This window comes from Rana temporaria, chromosome 3 (genome assembly GCF_905171775.1).
Source record: "Rana temporaria chromosome 3, aRanTem1.1, whole genome shotgun sequence".
NCBI classification, from domain to species: domain Eukaryota; kingdom Metazoa; phylum Chordata; class Amphibia; order Anura; family Ranidae; genus Rana; species Rana temporaria.
The window spans coordinates 60,428,431-60,443,087 of record NC_053491.1 but is presented as its reverse complement, the minus strand read 5'-3'; the positions used below and the strand labels follow the sequence as shown (position 1 = coordinate 60,443,087).

The following is a 14,657-nucleotide window of genomic DNA, read 5'->3' as shown; positions in this document are numbered from 1 at the left end:
AAAAGGGATTTTAAAAACGATAAAATTGGCAGTAATTTTTATGTACTTGTAATGTGCCTTTGAACTTACAAGAAATTTGACTATTCAACTCCCTAGCACAGGGGTCTCCAAACATTCTAAACAAAGGGCCGGTTTATTGTCCTTCGGACTCCCGGAGGGCCGGACTTTGACCAGCGGGAGTAGAAATTTTCCTGGCATCATTGTTAGTGAACATCTGATATCAGGGAAAGGAATAGTGCCCCATTTCTGGTATCATAGGGAGTAATAGTGCTCTATTAGTTGTGTCAGGGGGAGAAATGATGTGTCAGTTGGTGGAATAGTGCCCCAAGGGCCGGATAAAGGCACGCAAAGGGCCACAGTTTGGATACCACTGCCCTAGCACATCATAGATCTCATGTTCTGTAAAAATATATTGCTCTCTGTACTGGCTTAACATCTCCACTCCGTTTAGAGATTGCTACAGGAACCAGTTGCCTGAATGCTAACAAAACACCCCCGCTTGAGGCAAAAGCTGTACCACGTTTGAGATTGTGGGCAGAACTGCAGCGATGCTGCGTGATCCTAAAACAGGTGTGAATGGAGCCTTAATGGGTTTAGGTGGCAAAACAAAAAAAGGGCAGTGGGATTTACTAAATGCAAGGAGGTTATTCACTTTGCAAAGGTAAGTCACACTATACATTTACCTCAAAACTTCCTTTAAAAAAAAAAAAAATCTATATACTGTATTTATTGGTGTATAACACTCACTTTTTTTACCCTGAAAAGAGAGAGTAAATTGTGCTTGCGTGTTATACACAGGGGGCTGTGGAAAGCTTTTTTCCTGAAACTTCCCTCTTAAAGTTAGGGTGCGTGTTATACTCCGATAATTAAGGTTTGCACATGATTGGACGAAGGGCATCAGCAGAGCTTCCCCTCATTAGGCAGTGGCGAGAATTCCTTTGCAGAGTGCAACTCCCCTTGAAAAGTGAATAGCGTTTGTCATTAGTAAATCCCAGTGTGCTCAGGATTTGTGCAATTGCAGGTAACCATAAGTTATCCTGGAAGGAGTCAGAGGGCCAAATAAGACATGACAAAAGGTGAAACGTTGAGTAGTATACCCTATCTCAGTATTACAGAGGAGGTAATGAAATTGCTCTACTCAATAGGCCAGCCAATGCAACACTAATCCCAGTTACACGTGTTGGTGATACAGTTAAAACAGCTTTATGCTCTAGAATAGTTCAACCTATAATAAAAGCACCTTAACCACTTAAGGACCGCCTAACACCGATATACGTCAGCAGAATGGCACGGCTGGGCACAATCACGTACCTGTACGCGACTGTTAAATGCCCACCCGCGGACCCGATCACCGCAATCGGTCCCCGGAGCTGAAGAACGGGGAGAGGTGTGTGTAAACACAGCTTCCCCGTTCTTCACTGTGGCGCTGTCATTGGTCGTGTGTTCCTTAATATAGGAAAACACGATCAATGACGTCACACGTCCAGCCCCGCTCCCCTAGTTAGAAACACGTATGAGGTCACACTTAACCCCTTCCGCGCCCCCTAGTGGTTAACTCCCAAACTGCAATTGTCATTTTCACAGTAAACAATGCATTTTTATAGCATTTTTGCTGTGACAATGGTCCCAAAAATGAGTCAAAATTGTCCGCCATAATGTCGGTCACGAAAAAAAAATCGCTGCCATTGGTTAAAAAAAAAAAAAAAAAATTTATAAAAATGCAATAAAACTATCCCCTATTTTGTAAACGCTATAAATTTTGCGCAAACCAATCGATAAAGGCTTATTGCGATTTTTTTTTTTTTATCTAAACTGAAAAAAAATTTATATATTTTTGGGGGATATTTATTATAGCAAAAAGTAAAAAATATAGAATTTTTTCAAAATTGACGCTCTTTTGGTTTATAGCGCAAAAAAAAAAAATAAGCGCAGAGGTGATCAAATACGACCAAAAGAAAGCTCCATTTGTGAAAAAAAAAAAAGACGCCAATTTTGTTTGGGAGCCCGTCGCACGACCGCGCAATTGTCAGTTAAAGCGACGCAGTGCCAAATCGCAAAAAGGGGCCTGGTCCTTTACCTGCATTTTGGTCCAGGTCTTAAGTGGTTAATGTCTATGACCATATATCTCTGCATTACACCTTTAACCACTTTAGCCCTGGAAGAATTGGCTGCCCAATGAGGTCATTTTTTGCAATTCGGCACTGCGTCGCTTTAACGGTCAATTACCATAAAAAAAAAAAAAAAGAAGTGCTTTTTTTTGATGGTATTTGATCACCTCTACGGTTTTTATTTTTTGTGCCAAAAGTAACAATTTTGAAAAAAAAAAAAATATATTTTTTTTGCTATATCTCATTCTCCCCCCTCAGTTTAGGCCGATAGATAGATAGATAGATATATCTATCTATCTATCTCTACGTATTTTTTTCTTTCCAAAAAATAGTGCAATAAGCATAGTGGCTAAACTGGCAGGGAAGAGGGTTAACACTAGGGGGCGATCAAGGGGTTAATTGTGTTCCCTGATCAATGTTCTAACTGAAGGAGGGGATGTGACTGAATGGAGGAAATCAGAAATTGGGGTTATTAGGAACTCACAATCTGCATTTCCTCACTGAACAGAACAGGGATGTGTGTTCACACACACGCATGTCCCTGTTCTGCCTCTTGTGCCCAGATATCGTGGCAGCTGGTCCGCAAGCTGTTAAAATAAATAATCATTTCCCCCCAATCACTTACCTTGGTGGATGCAGCATCAGTCCAATGCCACATCTGTCCAGCTCCAATACTGAGAATTGACCCAACACCGTCGATTGCGTGGTTCTAAGCAAGCTGCTCCTGCCCCCTCCATAGCCCTAAGAGGGGTGCTGGTCCAGGCATGCGAGTGGATCCCAACCTCATTGCTGCGATTTTGTCCAAGCCTGGACTGGCTCTGTGAATGTCAGCAAGCTTCAGCCCACTAAAAAAACATTCACAGGAATGAACAAACTTCACTCCATAGAAGCACAGCCAAACAAGCTTGGGCCATATGGCCACTGTTAAATTGTGAACCACATTGGCTCACATAAGCACACCCCATTCTCTGGAGAAATACTAAACTAAGAAACTACACAAGCAGGGCAAAGGGGTTTAGTTGATTAAAATGTATCTGATAAATTAGACAATGAAACATTATATAGCGCACTCTTCACTGTGAGAGATTTGCTTGTGGAATTGGAGAACTTGGGGGTCCAGTTCCTACAGAGCGGGGGATGTAGACTTTTGCTTAGTCTAAAGCTTCTCTTTTGTGAAAACAATTTTTAGATTCCCCAGGCATCACTGGTATCTGGCCTGTCTCAGCATTAGGAGTGGTTTTACCCGTAGTCGCCTTCTGGAAGAAGGCATCCCAGGATGGTCCAGGAGTTTGCCCTCAGTGCAGCCTCCCTTTGCTTCTTGCAGACACGCTTGAGCAAATAGGATTCTTCTCAGGTAGACATGCCTGCCCTCGCAACAATGTTCTATAGAATCTTAGAAATTCTAAACTACTCGGAAAAAACACTTTCCGGATCGGCCAGATGGCATGGTCCTCCGGCTCTGCTTTGCCCAGACTTTAAAGGTCTTGGTGAACTCCCACCATAGGCTGCAGACTTGCAAATGTTTTTAAAAGATGATTACTGCAGTAAATTCGTAAAGCTGAAACACATTGCTGTTATAAATCCAAAACCCAGCAGAGAAAGTTTTAGGAATACTTGTAGACTAATGCTGCCATGGTTGCAAGCGTACGAAACATTAGAAAATCATAGCTGGTTGTAGATTGAATGGTATTTTGCTGAAATAAAACGATCCTGTTGCCAGACCAGATCATTCATGTATTAGACCATTTCAGTGGTCAGTCTCAATATAAAACTGTCACACAAACAAGAAAACTATTTCTGGCAACATAGGTTAGGAAAGAAAAACGCCGCCTTCCGTTACTGTAAAAGATTTACATTCATCAGCCACTTTATTAGATTCACCTGTTTAATTGCTTGGTAACAAATTGCTAATCAGCCAATCACATGACAGAAACAATGCATTTGGATGTGGTGAAGACGACTTGAAGTTCAAACCGTGCATCAGAATTGGCCAGAAAGGAGATTTGGGTGACTTTGAACATGGCATGGTTGTTGGTGGTGGTGCAAGATAAGTTGGTTTGAGTATTTCAAAAACTGATCTACTGGGCTTTTCACACACACACACACACACACACACCCCCCCCCCATCTCTTGGGTTTAGAGAATGGACCAAAAAATAAAATATCCAGTGAGCAACAGTTGTGTGGACAAAAATGCCTCGTTAATATCAGAGAATGGGCAGACTGGTTTAACCACTTAAGACCTGGACCAATATGCAGGTTAAGGACCTGGCCCCTTTTTGCTTCTCTCATATCCATCTTTTCCCTCAGTTTAGGCCGATATGTATTCTTTTACTTTTTGGGGGGGGGGGGGGAATAAATCGCAATAAGCGTTTATTGGTTTGTGAAAGTTATAGCGTTTACAAAACCGGGGATAGTTTTATGGCATTTATGATTTTTTTTTTTTTTTACTAGTAATGGTGGCGATCAGCGATTTTTTTGTGACTGCGACATTATGGTGGACACATTTTTGGGACCAGTCATTTTCACCGCGAAAAGCGCTATGAAAATGCATGGATAACTGAAAATGACAATGGCAGTGAAGGGGTTAACCACTAGGGGGTGCTAAGGGGTTAAGTGTAACCTAAGGGAGTGATTCTTACTGTAGGGGGCGTGGCTGGACGTGTGACGTCACTGATCATCATTCCCTATATCAGGGAACAGGCGATCAGTGTCGCTGCCACAGAGAAAAAAAAACAGGGAAGATGTGTTTACACTCACCTTTCCCCATTCTTCAGCTCCTGTGACCCGATCACGGGACATCGGCGGCGATCAGGATCATGGGTCCTGGAGCTTCGGGCCGGGCGCAACCCATGGCTGGGTTCTTAAAGGGCAACGTGCCTGTGCCCAGCCGTGCCATTCTGCCAACGTATATCGGCGTTAGGCGGTCCTTAAAGGAGTTGTAAAGGAATTTTTTTTGCTGAAATGACTGTTTACAGGGTAGAGAGACATAATAGTTAAGGGATTCCTTTTAAAATTGATTAAAAATAGATAAAAATCAATCATAATGTACCTCTAGTTTCGTTTTTGCATGTTATCCTGCCTCTGTGCTACACAGAGCCATAGAGCAGTGATGGTTTGGAAAATGAAACTAGAATCTCCCAGTACTGTGGTCATCAGCAAACAGACAACCAGGAAGTGTCCAGAACAGAGAAGAATTACAGCAACATCAGAGCAAAAACGAACAATGAGGACATGAAACCAGGACTGCAGTAAGGTAAAGGAAGCTATTTAGCTAAAAAAAATATTTCCTTTAGTGACCCTTTAAGTGGTTAAGAAGATAGAAAGGCAACAGTAACTAAAATAAACACTCCTTACAACCAAGGTATGCAGAATACCATCTGAACACACAACACATCGAACCTTGAAGCAGATGAGCTACAGCAGCAGGAGACCACACTGGGTGCTAGAACAGGTAACCAAGGCTGCAACTAGCATAGGCTCACCAAAACAGGACAATAGAAGAGTGGGAAAATCGTTGCTGGTCCATCGAGTCAATTTCAGTGCCAACATTCAGATGGTAGGGTCAGAACTGGGCATAAGCATGAATCCATCTTGCCTTGCATCAACGGTTTAGGCTGGTGGCAGTGGTGTAATGGTGTGGGGGATATTTTCTTGGCACACTTTGGGCCCCTTAGTACCAATTAATCATAAATGCCATGGCCCATTTGAGTATTGTTGCTGACCATCTCTTTATTACTACCATGTACCCATCTTCTGATGGCTCTTTCCAGCAGGATAATGCACCATGTCAAAGCTCCAATCTCAAACTAGTTTTGTGAACATGACAATGAGTTCACTGTAATGGCCTCCACAGTCACAAGATCTCAACCAATAGAGCACATTTGGGATGTGGTGGAACGAGAGAGAGATTCGCATCATGGATGTGCAGCCTACAAATCTGCAGCAACTGCGTGGTGTTATGTCAAAATCTGAGAAAAGTTTCCAACCCCTTGTTGAATCTATGCCACAAAGATATAAGGCAGTTCTAAAAGAGGAAACCCGGTACTAGCAAGGTGTAACTAATAAAGTGGACGGTGAGCACCTCTTGCTGCCAACCAAACATGTAAAAAATAAATCTGGTCCCAATCTAATAAATCAAACTTATGTTTCCAGTACGAGAACTATAGCAAGGTCACTTTAAACAAAGCAGCATTTGCCATTTTCACCAGTTTATTGTAATTTCTAGGCATTTCATCTGTGTAATTCAATACAATATTTCAGGATAAAATACAGCATTAAAACTCCACCACAGACTTTCAAACTAGCTGTGAGAAACAGGCTTTATTAAAAACAGTATGTCAATTCATTTAAACTGAATGACTAGACATGGTGCTTAAAAACCAAGTTGGATTTACAACGAAAAAAGAAAATACATTAAACACCACACTATCAAAGACTTAGAACTAAAAAGTTATCCTTTACAGTTCTATCACTGTTACTATTTACCAAAGAATGATCAAATGTGGGAATGTCACTAAAAATAAGGAATTATGCATTGCGATCTAAGCGGACGTCAATTTCTCTGCCATTGATTTTTATGCCATTCATTAATCTGCATGCATTCTCTGCCGTCTCTGGGGCATCAAATCTCACAGTTCCACAGCCTTTAGATTTTCCGTTCTCCATTTTAATTTCAGCAAACATTACTCGACCTGTAACAGAAGTAAAACCACAATGGCTACCATTAGTTTGTGTTAGAAAAGCCTCAGCCCAGAACAAGTACACCATTTGGGAAGGTTGGGCAATGTACAAGTTGATATCTGAATGAACAATTACCCCTTATAGATCATTTCCACCAGAAAATCTCTGCAAATCTAGAAGTCACTAGGATAATCAGTGACCATGTATGCAATTCAATGTCAGATATGTTCTGACCAGCGTGGCAGTGAGAATGACTTGAGCATAGGACTATAGGTAGTGAAAAGATATCCTAAACCTGTACCGTTTAGTAGGAGATATGCACATTATATGCAGCCAGTGATATTACTGGCACATGTACTCTGAAGAACGGCAATTTGTGCGTTTCTTTTCCAGAGCCGTAAATGGCGGCTCCCATCTGCATTTGCAGGAGTGACGTCATCACAGCTCCGAAGCCCAGGGAAAATGTCAGCCGCCTCAGCGATGTGCAGACGCCACTGCAAAAGCCTAGTTCTAAGGCAAGTATATTTTAATGAGCTAGTATGCAATTTTAACTAGCTCATCACGCCTTTGTCTTACAGGGGTTTTTTTCCCCGGGTTTACAACCTTTAACATTAGTGGGATGAAAACCCCTAAAGGCAGCTGTAGATTTTAATTTTGATCATCATGGTGATAAAATACAATTCCTCGAAACTGACTTATGAACCCACAGAAAAACATAACACTTACCACACTGACTGAATTTTTCTTTCAATTTCTGCCATGTCAAGTCAAATGGGAGCTATAAAAAAGGGGGGGGGGGAAAAATAAAAATAAATTAAGATGTTATACTGAATCCCTCAAAAATTATTAGTAAGGTAGCAAGGTTCTTACATTTCTAACAAATATTTGGCATCCTTTATTTCCTCGTTCTCTTAAGCCGCCTCCCAACGGGGTGGAACCAAATCCTCCAAAACCTCTGTCCATATCCATGGCTCTGTCCAAACCTCCACCAATACGGTCAAAGCTGGAACTCATTCTGTCCATACCAAGGCCCATACCTAGGTTATTTACAGCGCTCATTCCAGTGCCTAAGAGAAACAAACATTTACATTACAATACAAGCAGTGTCCAAGGAACCATTCTACAAAAAAAAAAGTAACCTTACTTACTCATTCCAGATCCCAAAGGACCAAGAGAAGAAGAACCCATTCCACCAAAACTTCCAACCATGGCACTGCCTATTTAGGTAAAAAGAAAATACATTTAAAAAGCACTGAAGCCATAGCAGGCAGCCTGTCATTTACAGATCCGTAAAATATACATTGTATTTTCAAATATTGCATATGTACCCTTACAAAGTCCACACAATGCTGGTTCGAGTGTTCTATTCATTTTTTATTTTTTTAAACAAACGTCTTATTTACCTGCTCTGTGCAGAGTGGTTTTACACATAGAAGCCCTGATCTTCCTCTTCTTGGGTCCCCTGCCAGCGCTCCCGAGTGCCCCCATAACAAGCCACTTGCTATGTGTGTTATTTTTACACACTGGAGTGCATCAGCTAGAATTTAACAATCCTAAACTACTACTGAACTCAACGACCAGCTGCCGTCATTTTACAGCGGCAGGTCGGCTCCCCTGCGCGAGAGCCCGTAGCTATACATCGGCTCTCGTACAGGCCACTGGGGTGTGCGCCCCCGACTCCCATGCCCGCGGTTACGATCGTAACCGCCGGGCACACGCGATCGCTCGTTGCGTGGACCGGGAGCTGTGTGTGTGTGTGTATAAACACACAGCTCCCGGTCCTGTCAGGGAGAGAAATGCTGATCTTCTGTTCATACAATGTATGAACAGATCAGTCGTTTCCTCTAGTGAGGCCACCCGCCCTACAGTTAAAAAACACACCCAGGGAACACACTTAACCCCATCACTGCCAGTGGCATTTTTATAGCACTGATCACTATTAAAAATGCCAATCGTGTCAAAAGTGTCTGCCATAATGTAAAAAAAAAAAAAAAAAAAAAAAAAGCTGATCGCCGCCATAAAAATACCCCCCATTTTGTAAACGCTATAACGTTTGCGCAAACCAATTGAACGCTTATTGCGATTTTTTTTTATGAAAAATATGTATACATATCGGCCTAAACTGAGGGAAAAAAATGTTTTTATATTTTTGGGGGATGTTTATTATAGCAAAAAGTTATAAAAAAAAAATCAAAATTGTCGCTCTATTTTTGTTTATAGCGCAAAAACCGCAGAGGTGATCAAATACCACCAAAAGAAAACTATTTGTGGGGAAAAAGACGCCAATTTTGTTTGGGAGCCACGTCGCACGACCGTGCAATTGTCAGATAAATCGCCGCAGTGCCGAATGGCAAAGAGTGCTCTGGTCTTTGACCAGCAATATGGTCCGGGGGTTAAGTGGTTAAAGCAGTATTAAACCCAAAAGCAAACACTGCAGTTAATTCTTACATGTGATGGATGCATTCATTTTGGTGATCTGGTCAGCAAGTCTGTTTATAACAAGCTCACAAATGTAGTCGTTAGTGATCAGCTTTATAAGTAACACACACACACACACTGAGTGAGTGGCAAGCTGCCAATATTACCTTTTTGTTTTGTGGTTACCACCATTTGAAAACCTATACCACTATAAATTCAGTATTTGACTCCAAGTACCTACAAGTTCTCAAGATTAACCATTTATAAATGTGGAGCCTAATGCTTTTCCCTCAAGCCATTTAACCTACTGCTTTCAGATACAAAAATAAAAGCCCCACTTACTCATTCCTCCAAATGAATCTCCAAAGCCACGACTTAATCCAAGCTCACTGCGACCAAAGTCTCTGTCCATGCTGCTTCCCATTCCTCCTCTGTACAAGTCTAAATCAAAATGAAAGAAGAGTTACAGCAGAGCACAGGGCATTTGGACAAATAGATTAAAACAATGCGTCTTGACAGCTTACCTCCCATGCTGCTTGCCATGCTCGCCATGCTACTCGACATGCCTCCACTCATGCCAGAGCCTAAACTGCCTCTGAAGTCATCTACACCACCCATTCCTATGCAAAGAAACAGTCAGCAACATGAGGGGGGGGGGGAAGTAATTTAGGAGGGGTCCAAGTACATTAGTTTACATGAAGACTTCGGTTTACACTCCTTAGCAGTTACATTTTCAATTCCGTTTGGTTATTTTAACTGCACAGCTTTTAACTGCACAACAAATGATCTTCAAACTTGCCTATGCAGCGCTACATCCGAGTACTGTAGTACTCCGCGAGTCAACCATCTTATCACATACACCAACACATGGGTGCTCAACCAGTCACCCTTCAGCTGTTTGCAGAACTACAAGTCCCATCATGCCTCTGCCTTTAGGAGTCATGCTTGTAACTCAATGGCTTGCAATTCCTCATGGGGGCTTGAAGTTCCGCACCCATGCACCAACATCTCAAAAAGCAGGATTTACTAAAGGAATACAGATTACTTCCTCTTTAAGGTGGTTAACGTGAGCAAACTTTTTTTGGACAAAAGTCAACCTGCAAGACAAAGGTATAATGAGCTACTATGCATAGCATACTAGCTCATTATTACTTGCCTGAGAGAAAAGCCCCTGTAGGGGCCCTCGTTCGCCTTATCCGACGCCATGATACCCGTAGTGACTTCCGGGTATCGCTGCTCCGGCACTGTGAGTGGCCGGAGCAGCGATGACGTCACTCCCACGCATGCGCGCGGGAGGCGCCACTAACTGCATGATGCAGTTGGTAGCGGCACGCTCAATGTGCCTGATGTCTGCGCCGTAGACATCGGTGCTGTAATTTTTTGCAAATATCTCCTAAACCCTTTAGGTTTGGGAGATATTTCTTTAACCTACAGGTGAGCCTAGATTAAGGCTTGCCTGTAGGTGCAAGTGGTTGTAAAGTGTTTACAATCACTTTAAAAGCAGAGTTCGAGGGGGAATTAGGACACCTAGCTGTCCTGAGAGCCCACGATGTTGGCACCCGAAGGCGATCTCTCCCTCGGGTGCTGCCACCGCCATCTTCAGTTGAGGGAATCAGGAAGTGAAGCCTTGCGGCTTCACTTCCTAGTTCCCTACCCCGCATGTGTGACTCACACTGCGCGATTCCACTGGTCCCTGCTGTCTTCTGGCGTAGGTCACTGCAGTCATCTATGCCCTGAAGTGGGAGCAAATACCTGTATTACACAGGTATCTGCTCCCTCCTACCCCCTGGAGGGTGCCAAATGTAACACCGTGGAAGTTCCATTTTTGGGTGGAACTCCACTCTAAGACCAAGCCTTTGCTGACATGTAAAAATGTGTATTTTTTTGCTAGAAAACTACACGATACCCCCAAACATTTTTAAAGCCCAGGTCCTAGAGAGAAAAAAAAAAAATGGTGGGTGTTGCATCATGTCACGGTATTTACACAGCAGTTTATATGCAATTTTTGGGGGAAACACTTGAATTTTTAATGCACAAAAACCCAACCAATTTTTATGGCAAGGAGATACTGAACATGTCATGCTTTAAAATTGCACATGTTACCCCTTATTGTCATCACAGGGAATATCAAATATCCCCTGTGATAGCACTAGGCAGTGACATGTACTCTTTACCAAGATCACTCCTCTGCCCTTCAAATCATACCAAGATCGGTATGATCCAATGCTTTTTCAAACCACTAAAGATTTACAACCTGGGAAACCAGAAGTGATGAAATACTCACTTATGGTTTTGGTCCATAGAGCTGATCGGAGCCATTCCGGTCTACAAGGTGCTACTTAAAATTCTTAGTAATGCAACTCAAATACAAAACCTGAAAGCCAGCTTATTTAAAGTGTTACTGAACCTGTATATAGCAATCTTGTGACTATCAGTGCGTGGTTAGAGCTTGTAAGTTTATTCTCCCACAATTGCCCTTTCAGGATGCAGGACCCCTGACCCTGTCTGGACAGTGCCCATTGGCTTTGTGCCGATCACATACACTCAGAAAAAAAAAAAAAAAAAAACTATAGTAAGACTAATCTGAGCATGTGCAGCCTGACTCCAAAAGGCTCTTATCCGGATATGTTTTGGAGTCGGAGGATCAGAGAAGACAGGATCAGTCTTTTTACACAATGCAGATAATTAACCCCCCCTCTTAAGTTCCACAGTGAGAACAAGCTTGCTTTACTGCATGTACACACTGACTTTAATGTTGCAAGTTTAGTAACACAAAGCATTTTTATACACAGACCCCATCATACCTGTCATTCGGCTCACTCCACTAAATCCTGACATGCTACTTAGTCCATCCATGCCACCAAATCCACTTCCTGGTGTAAAAAAAAAAAAAAAAAAAAAAAATTATATATTCCATTGAAGCAAAACTTATTTACAGACTAAACGAAATTACAATATTTTAAAAGACATTTACCTCCCATTCTACTCATTCCACCAAAGCCAGGTCCATCCATACCTTTAGGACAGAAAAACAAACACGTTATTCACACTTCATATACAGTGGGGCTTTGAGCATTGACAATTAAAAGGTATCCTTCACACTTGCCTGATGGACCCATGCTGCCCATTCCACTACCCATTCCAATTTGTGTTGCACTGATAGGCTGTCCACCTGGTCCAAGACCCATTCCAATTCCACCAAGCCCACCTGGATTAAAAAGGAAAGTGTAAAAACACTGCATCAAACTGTATGGGGAAAAAAGCATTTATTTGGAAATTTAAAATGCCAAAAGCATTCTGTCACATCTGAAACAAAAAAACTTGATGTTAAACTACAACTGTTTAACCAAAATGTTGCAGATAATTCTCTCCCAAGTTCCTGGAAAAGTGGCGACATGCACTATACCATATGCATGCATATTGCCATGGGTCTTCAAACTATTGGTAGAGGAAAAAAGGATGGACAGCCGCACTCCAAAAAACCATAAGGTTGTCTTTAATATAAAAATGGCAGCCATGATTAAGCATTGTAGTGTGAAACACGTAGGCTGTTATTCCTGTTCTCTGCTTGTTTTTGTAGTGCATTTTTCCATTTTTATTTTAAAGACAACCTTATGGTTTTTTGGAGTGCGGCTGTCCATCCTTTTTTCCCTCTACCAATTGCTTTGTGCATTGCCGCACCCTTGATTTCCTGAACCGTTGCCGATTGTTCAACATACCCACCTGGAGCAGTTACTAAACTATGGCCCTCCAGTTCAGGAACTAGAATTCCCATCATGCCTATGAATGTCAGCTTTACAATGCCTCATGGGATGTGTAGTTCCGCAACAGCTGAAGGGCCGTAGTTTGAAGATCCTTGGCTTATTGCATGCTTCTATAGATCCATTCCCAACGGGAACTTATTTTACACAGTAACTTTATTAAACATTCAGGCCAACCGCTTCAGAACTAAAGTGTGTGTGTGTGTATGTGTGTATGTACACACACACACACACACACACACACACACACACACATATACATTTCACACCGTGCCCACGGACTGTCCCGCGATCAGGTCACAGAGCTGCAGAACTGGGAGAGGCCAGTGTAAACACAACATCTTCCGCTCTGCCTAGTGAAACACTGATTGTCTGCTCCCTCTCATCGGGATCAGTGTTGTGTCACAGCAAGCCCCAGTCATAATCACTCCCTCGGTGACACGTAACCCCTCCCAGTCACATTTTTACAGTAATCAGTACATTTTTATAGCACTGATCATTGTATAAATGAGAATGGTGCCAAAAATAGCGTCAAAAGTGTCCGACATAAGGTCACAGCCACGATAACAAAAAAAAACTGATCGGCGCCATTACTAGTAAAAAAAAAAAAAAAGCCGTAGAACTAGCCCACTATACAGTGATCAACATTTCACATACAATACCCATCACAGCGGGACATACCCGATCTGTCATCTTCATGATTTCTGATAACCCCGGTACTGGTTTGCATTTGTATTAAATCTATATTATATTATTATAAGGCTGTAACCTATCATACTGTGTGTTATGTATGGCTGGGGGGGTGCGATGTTAAAGTGGGCTTGTTTATATTTACATGTACAAGCCCAGTGTACCCTCCCACATTCAGTCCAATCCCAAGGATTCATGGGAAATGTAGTCCGATTACAGTTTATAAAGAGGATGATGCAATTGTTGTGCGCGCGTATTAACAGGGGATTTTTTGTTCTGCTTTAAGTATGTGCACTTACAATAGTGCTAGGGAGGGATTACCGCACATTAAGACACCATATTAAAATAAGATTTGCCATACAAATTATGCCTTGTACTTACGAGGTAACTGAGGTGGTTTTTCCATTGCATGAAAGTCATCTGGGGGAAGCGACTTATCATCCTACAAGGAAAACAAATACAGTAAGCAAGAATGACCAACACTTCATTTACACCGCCACATAATGCGACCACACATTTTTTCCCCAGGACATATAGGGTAGCACATTCATTTAAAAAAAAAAAAAAAAAAAAAAAAAAACATGGGCCGCATTTGGGGTGCTGTTAAGGACACTTTTGCATATTCACAAAACGTGCAGATGTGAATGGAGCTTTTTACTGCCAATAGCATCCCAAAGTCTTTCCACTTAGGTAACTTAATATGCAAATAATGTTTACTTACCATTTTTACATGCATAGGTCTATCAAACAAGAACTGTCCATTAAACATAGCTGTAAGAAAATCACTGTTAAGGAACTATACCATTAAGTTTTAGATTAGTAATATTCTGGGTTGTTTACAGATTCTGAATTTAGAATATTAAATAGGATACGCTAACGAATTTACATGTCTATCTATTCTGGCCTTAAATTTACACAAAATGTCACAGCAGAGGACGACAGCTTCTTCAATTACGATCAACACCACCACCCTGCCGATTAGACAGCCAGGGAGCATC

General features: G+C 41.9%; 1 protein-coding gene across 1 annotated transcript in view; it reads right to left on the bottom strand.

Annotated features, from left to right (window-relative positions):
- Positions 1–6,301: 6,301 nt before the first annotated feature.
- The window catches only part of MYEF2 (myelin expression factor 2), a 28,593-nt gene continuing 20,237 nt past the window's right edge, over positions 6,302–14,657 (bottom strand). The window contains exons 8-18 of the mRNA XM_040342657.1: positions 14,381–14,430; positions 14,041–14,101; positions 12,315–12,416; positions 12,183–12,224; positions 12,013–12,081; positions 9,733–9,828; positions 9,551–9,649; positions 7,939–8,007; positions 7,661–7,857; positions 7,517–7,568; positions 6,302–6,801 (exon numbers count right to left, since the gene is read on the bottom strand). Of these exons, the coding sequence (XP_040198591.1) occupies positions 6,638–6,801; positions 7,517–7,568; positions 7,661–7,857; positions 7,939–8,007; positions 9,551–9,649; positions 9,733–9,828; positions 12,013–12,081; positions 12,183–12,224; positions 12,315–12,416; positions 14,041–14,101; positions 14,381–14,430 (1,001 nt within the window). The 3' untranslated portion in view covers positions 6,302–6,637. The remainder of the gene's footprint in view (positions 6,802–7,516; positions 7,569–7,660; positions 7,858–7,938; positions 8,008–9,550; positions 9,650–9,732; positions 9,829–12,012; positions 12,082–12,182; positions 12,225–12,314; positions 12,417–14,040; positions 14,102–14,380; positions 14,431–14,657) is intronic.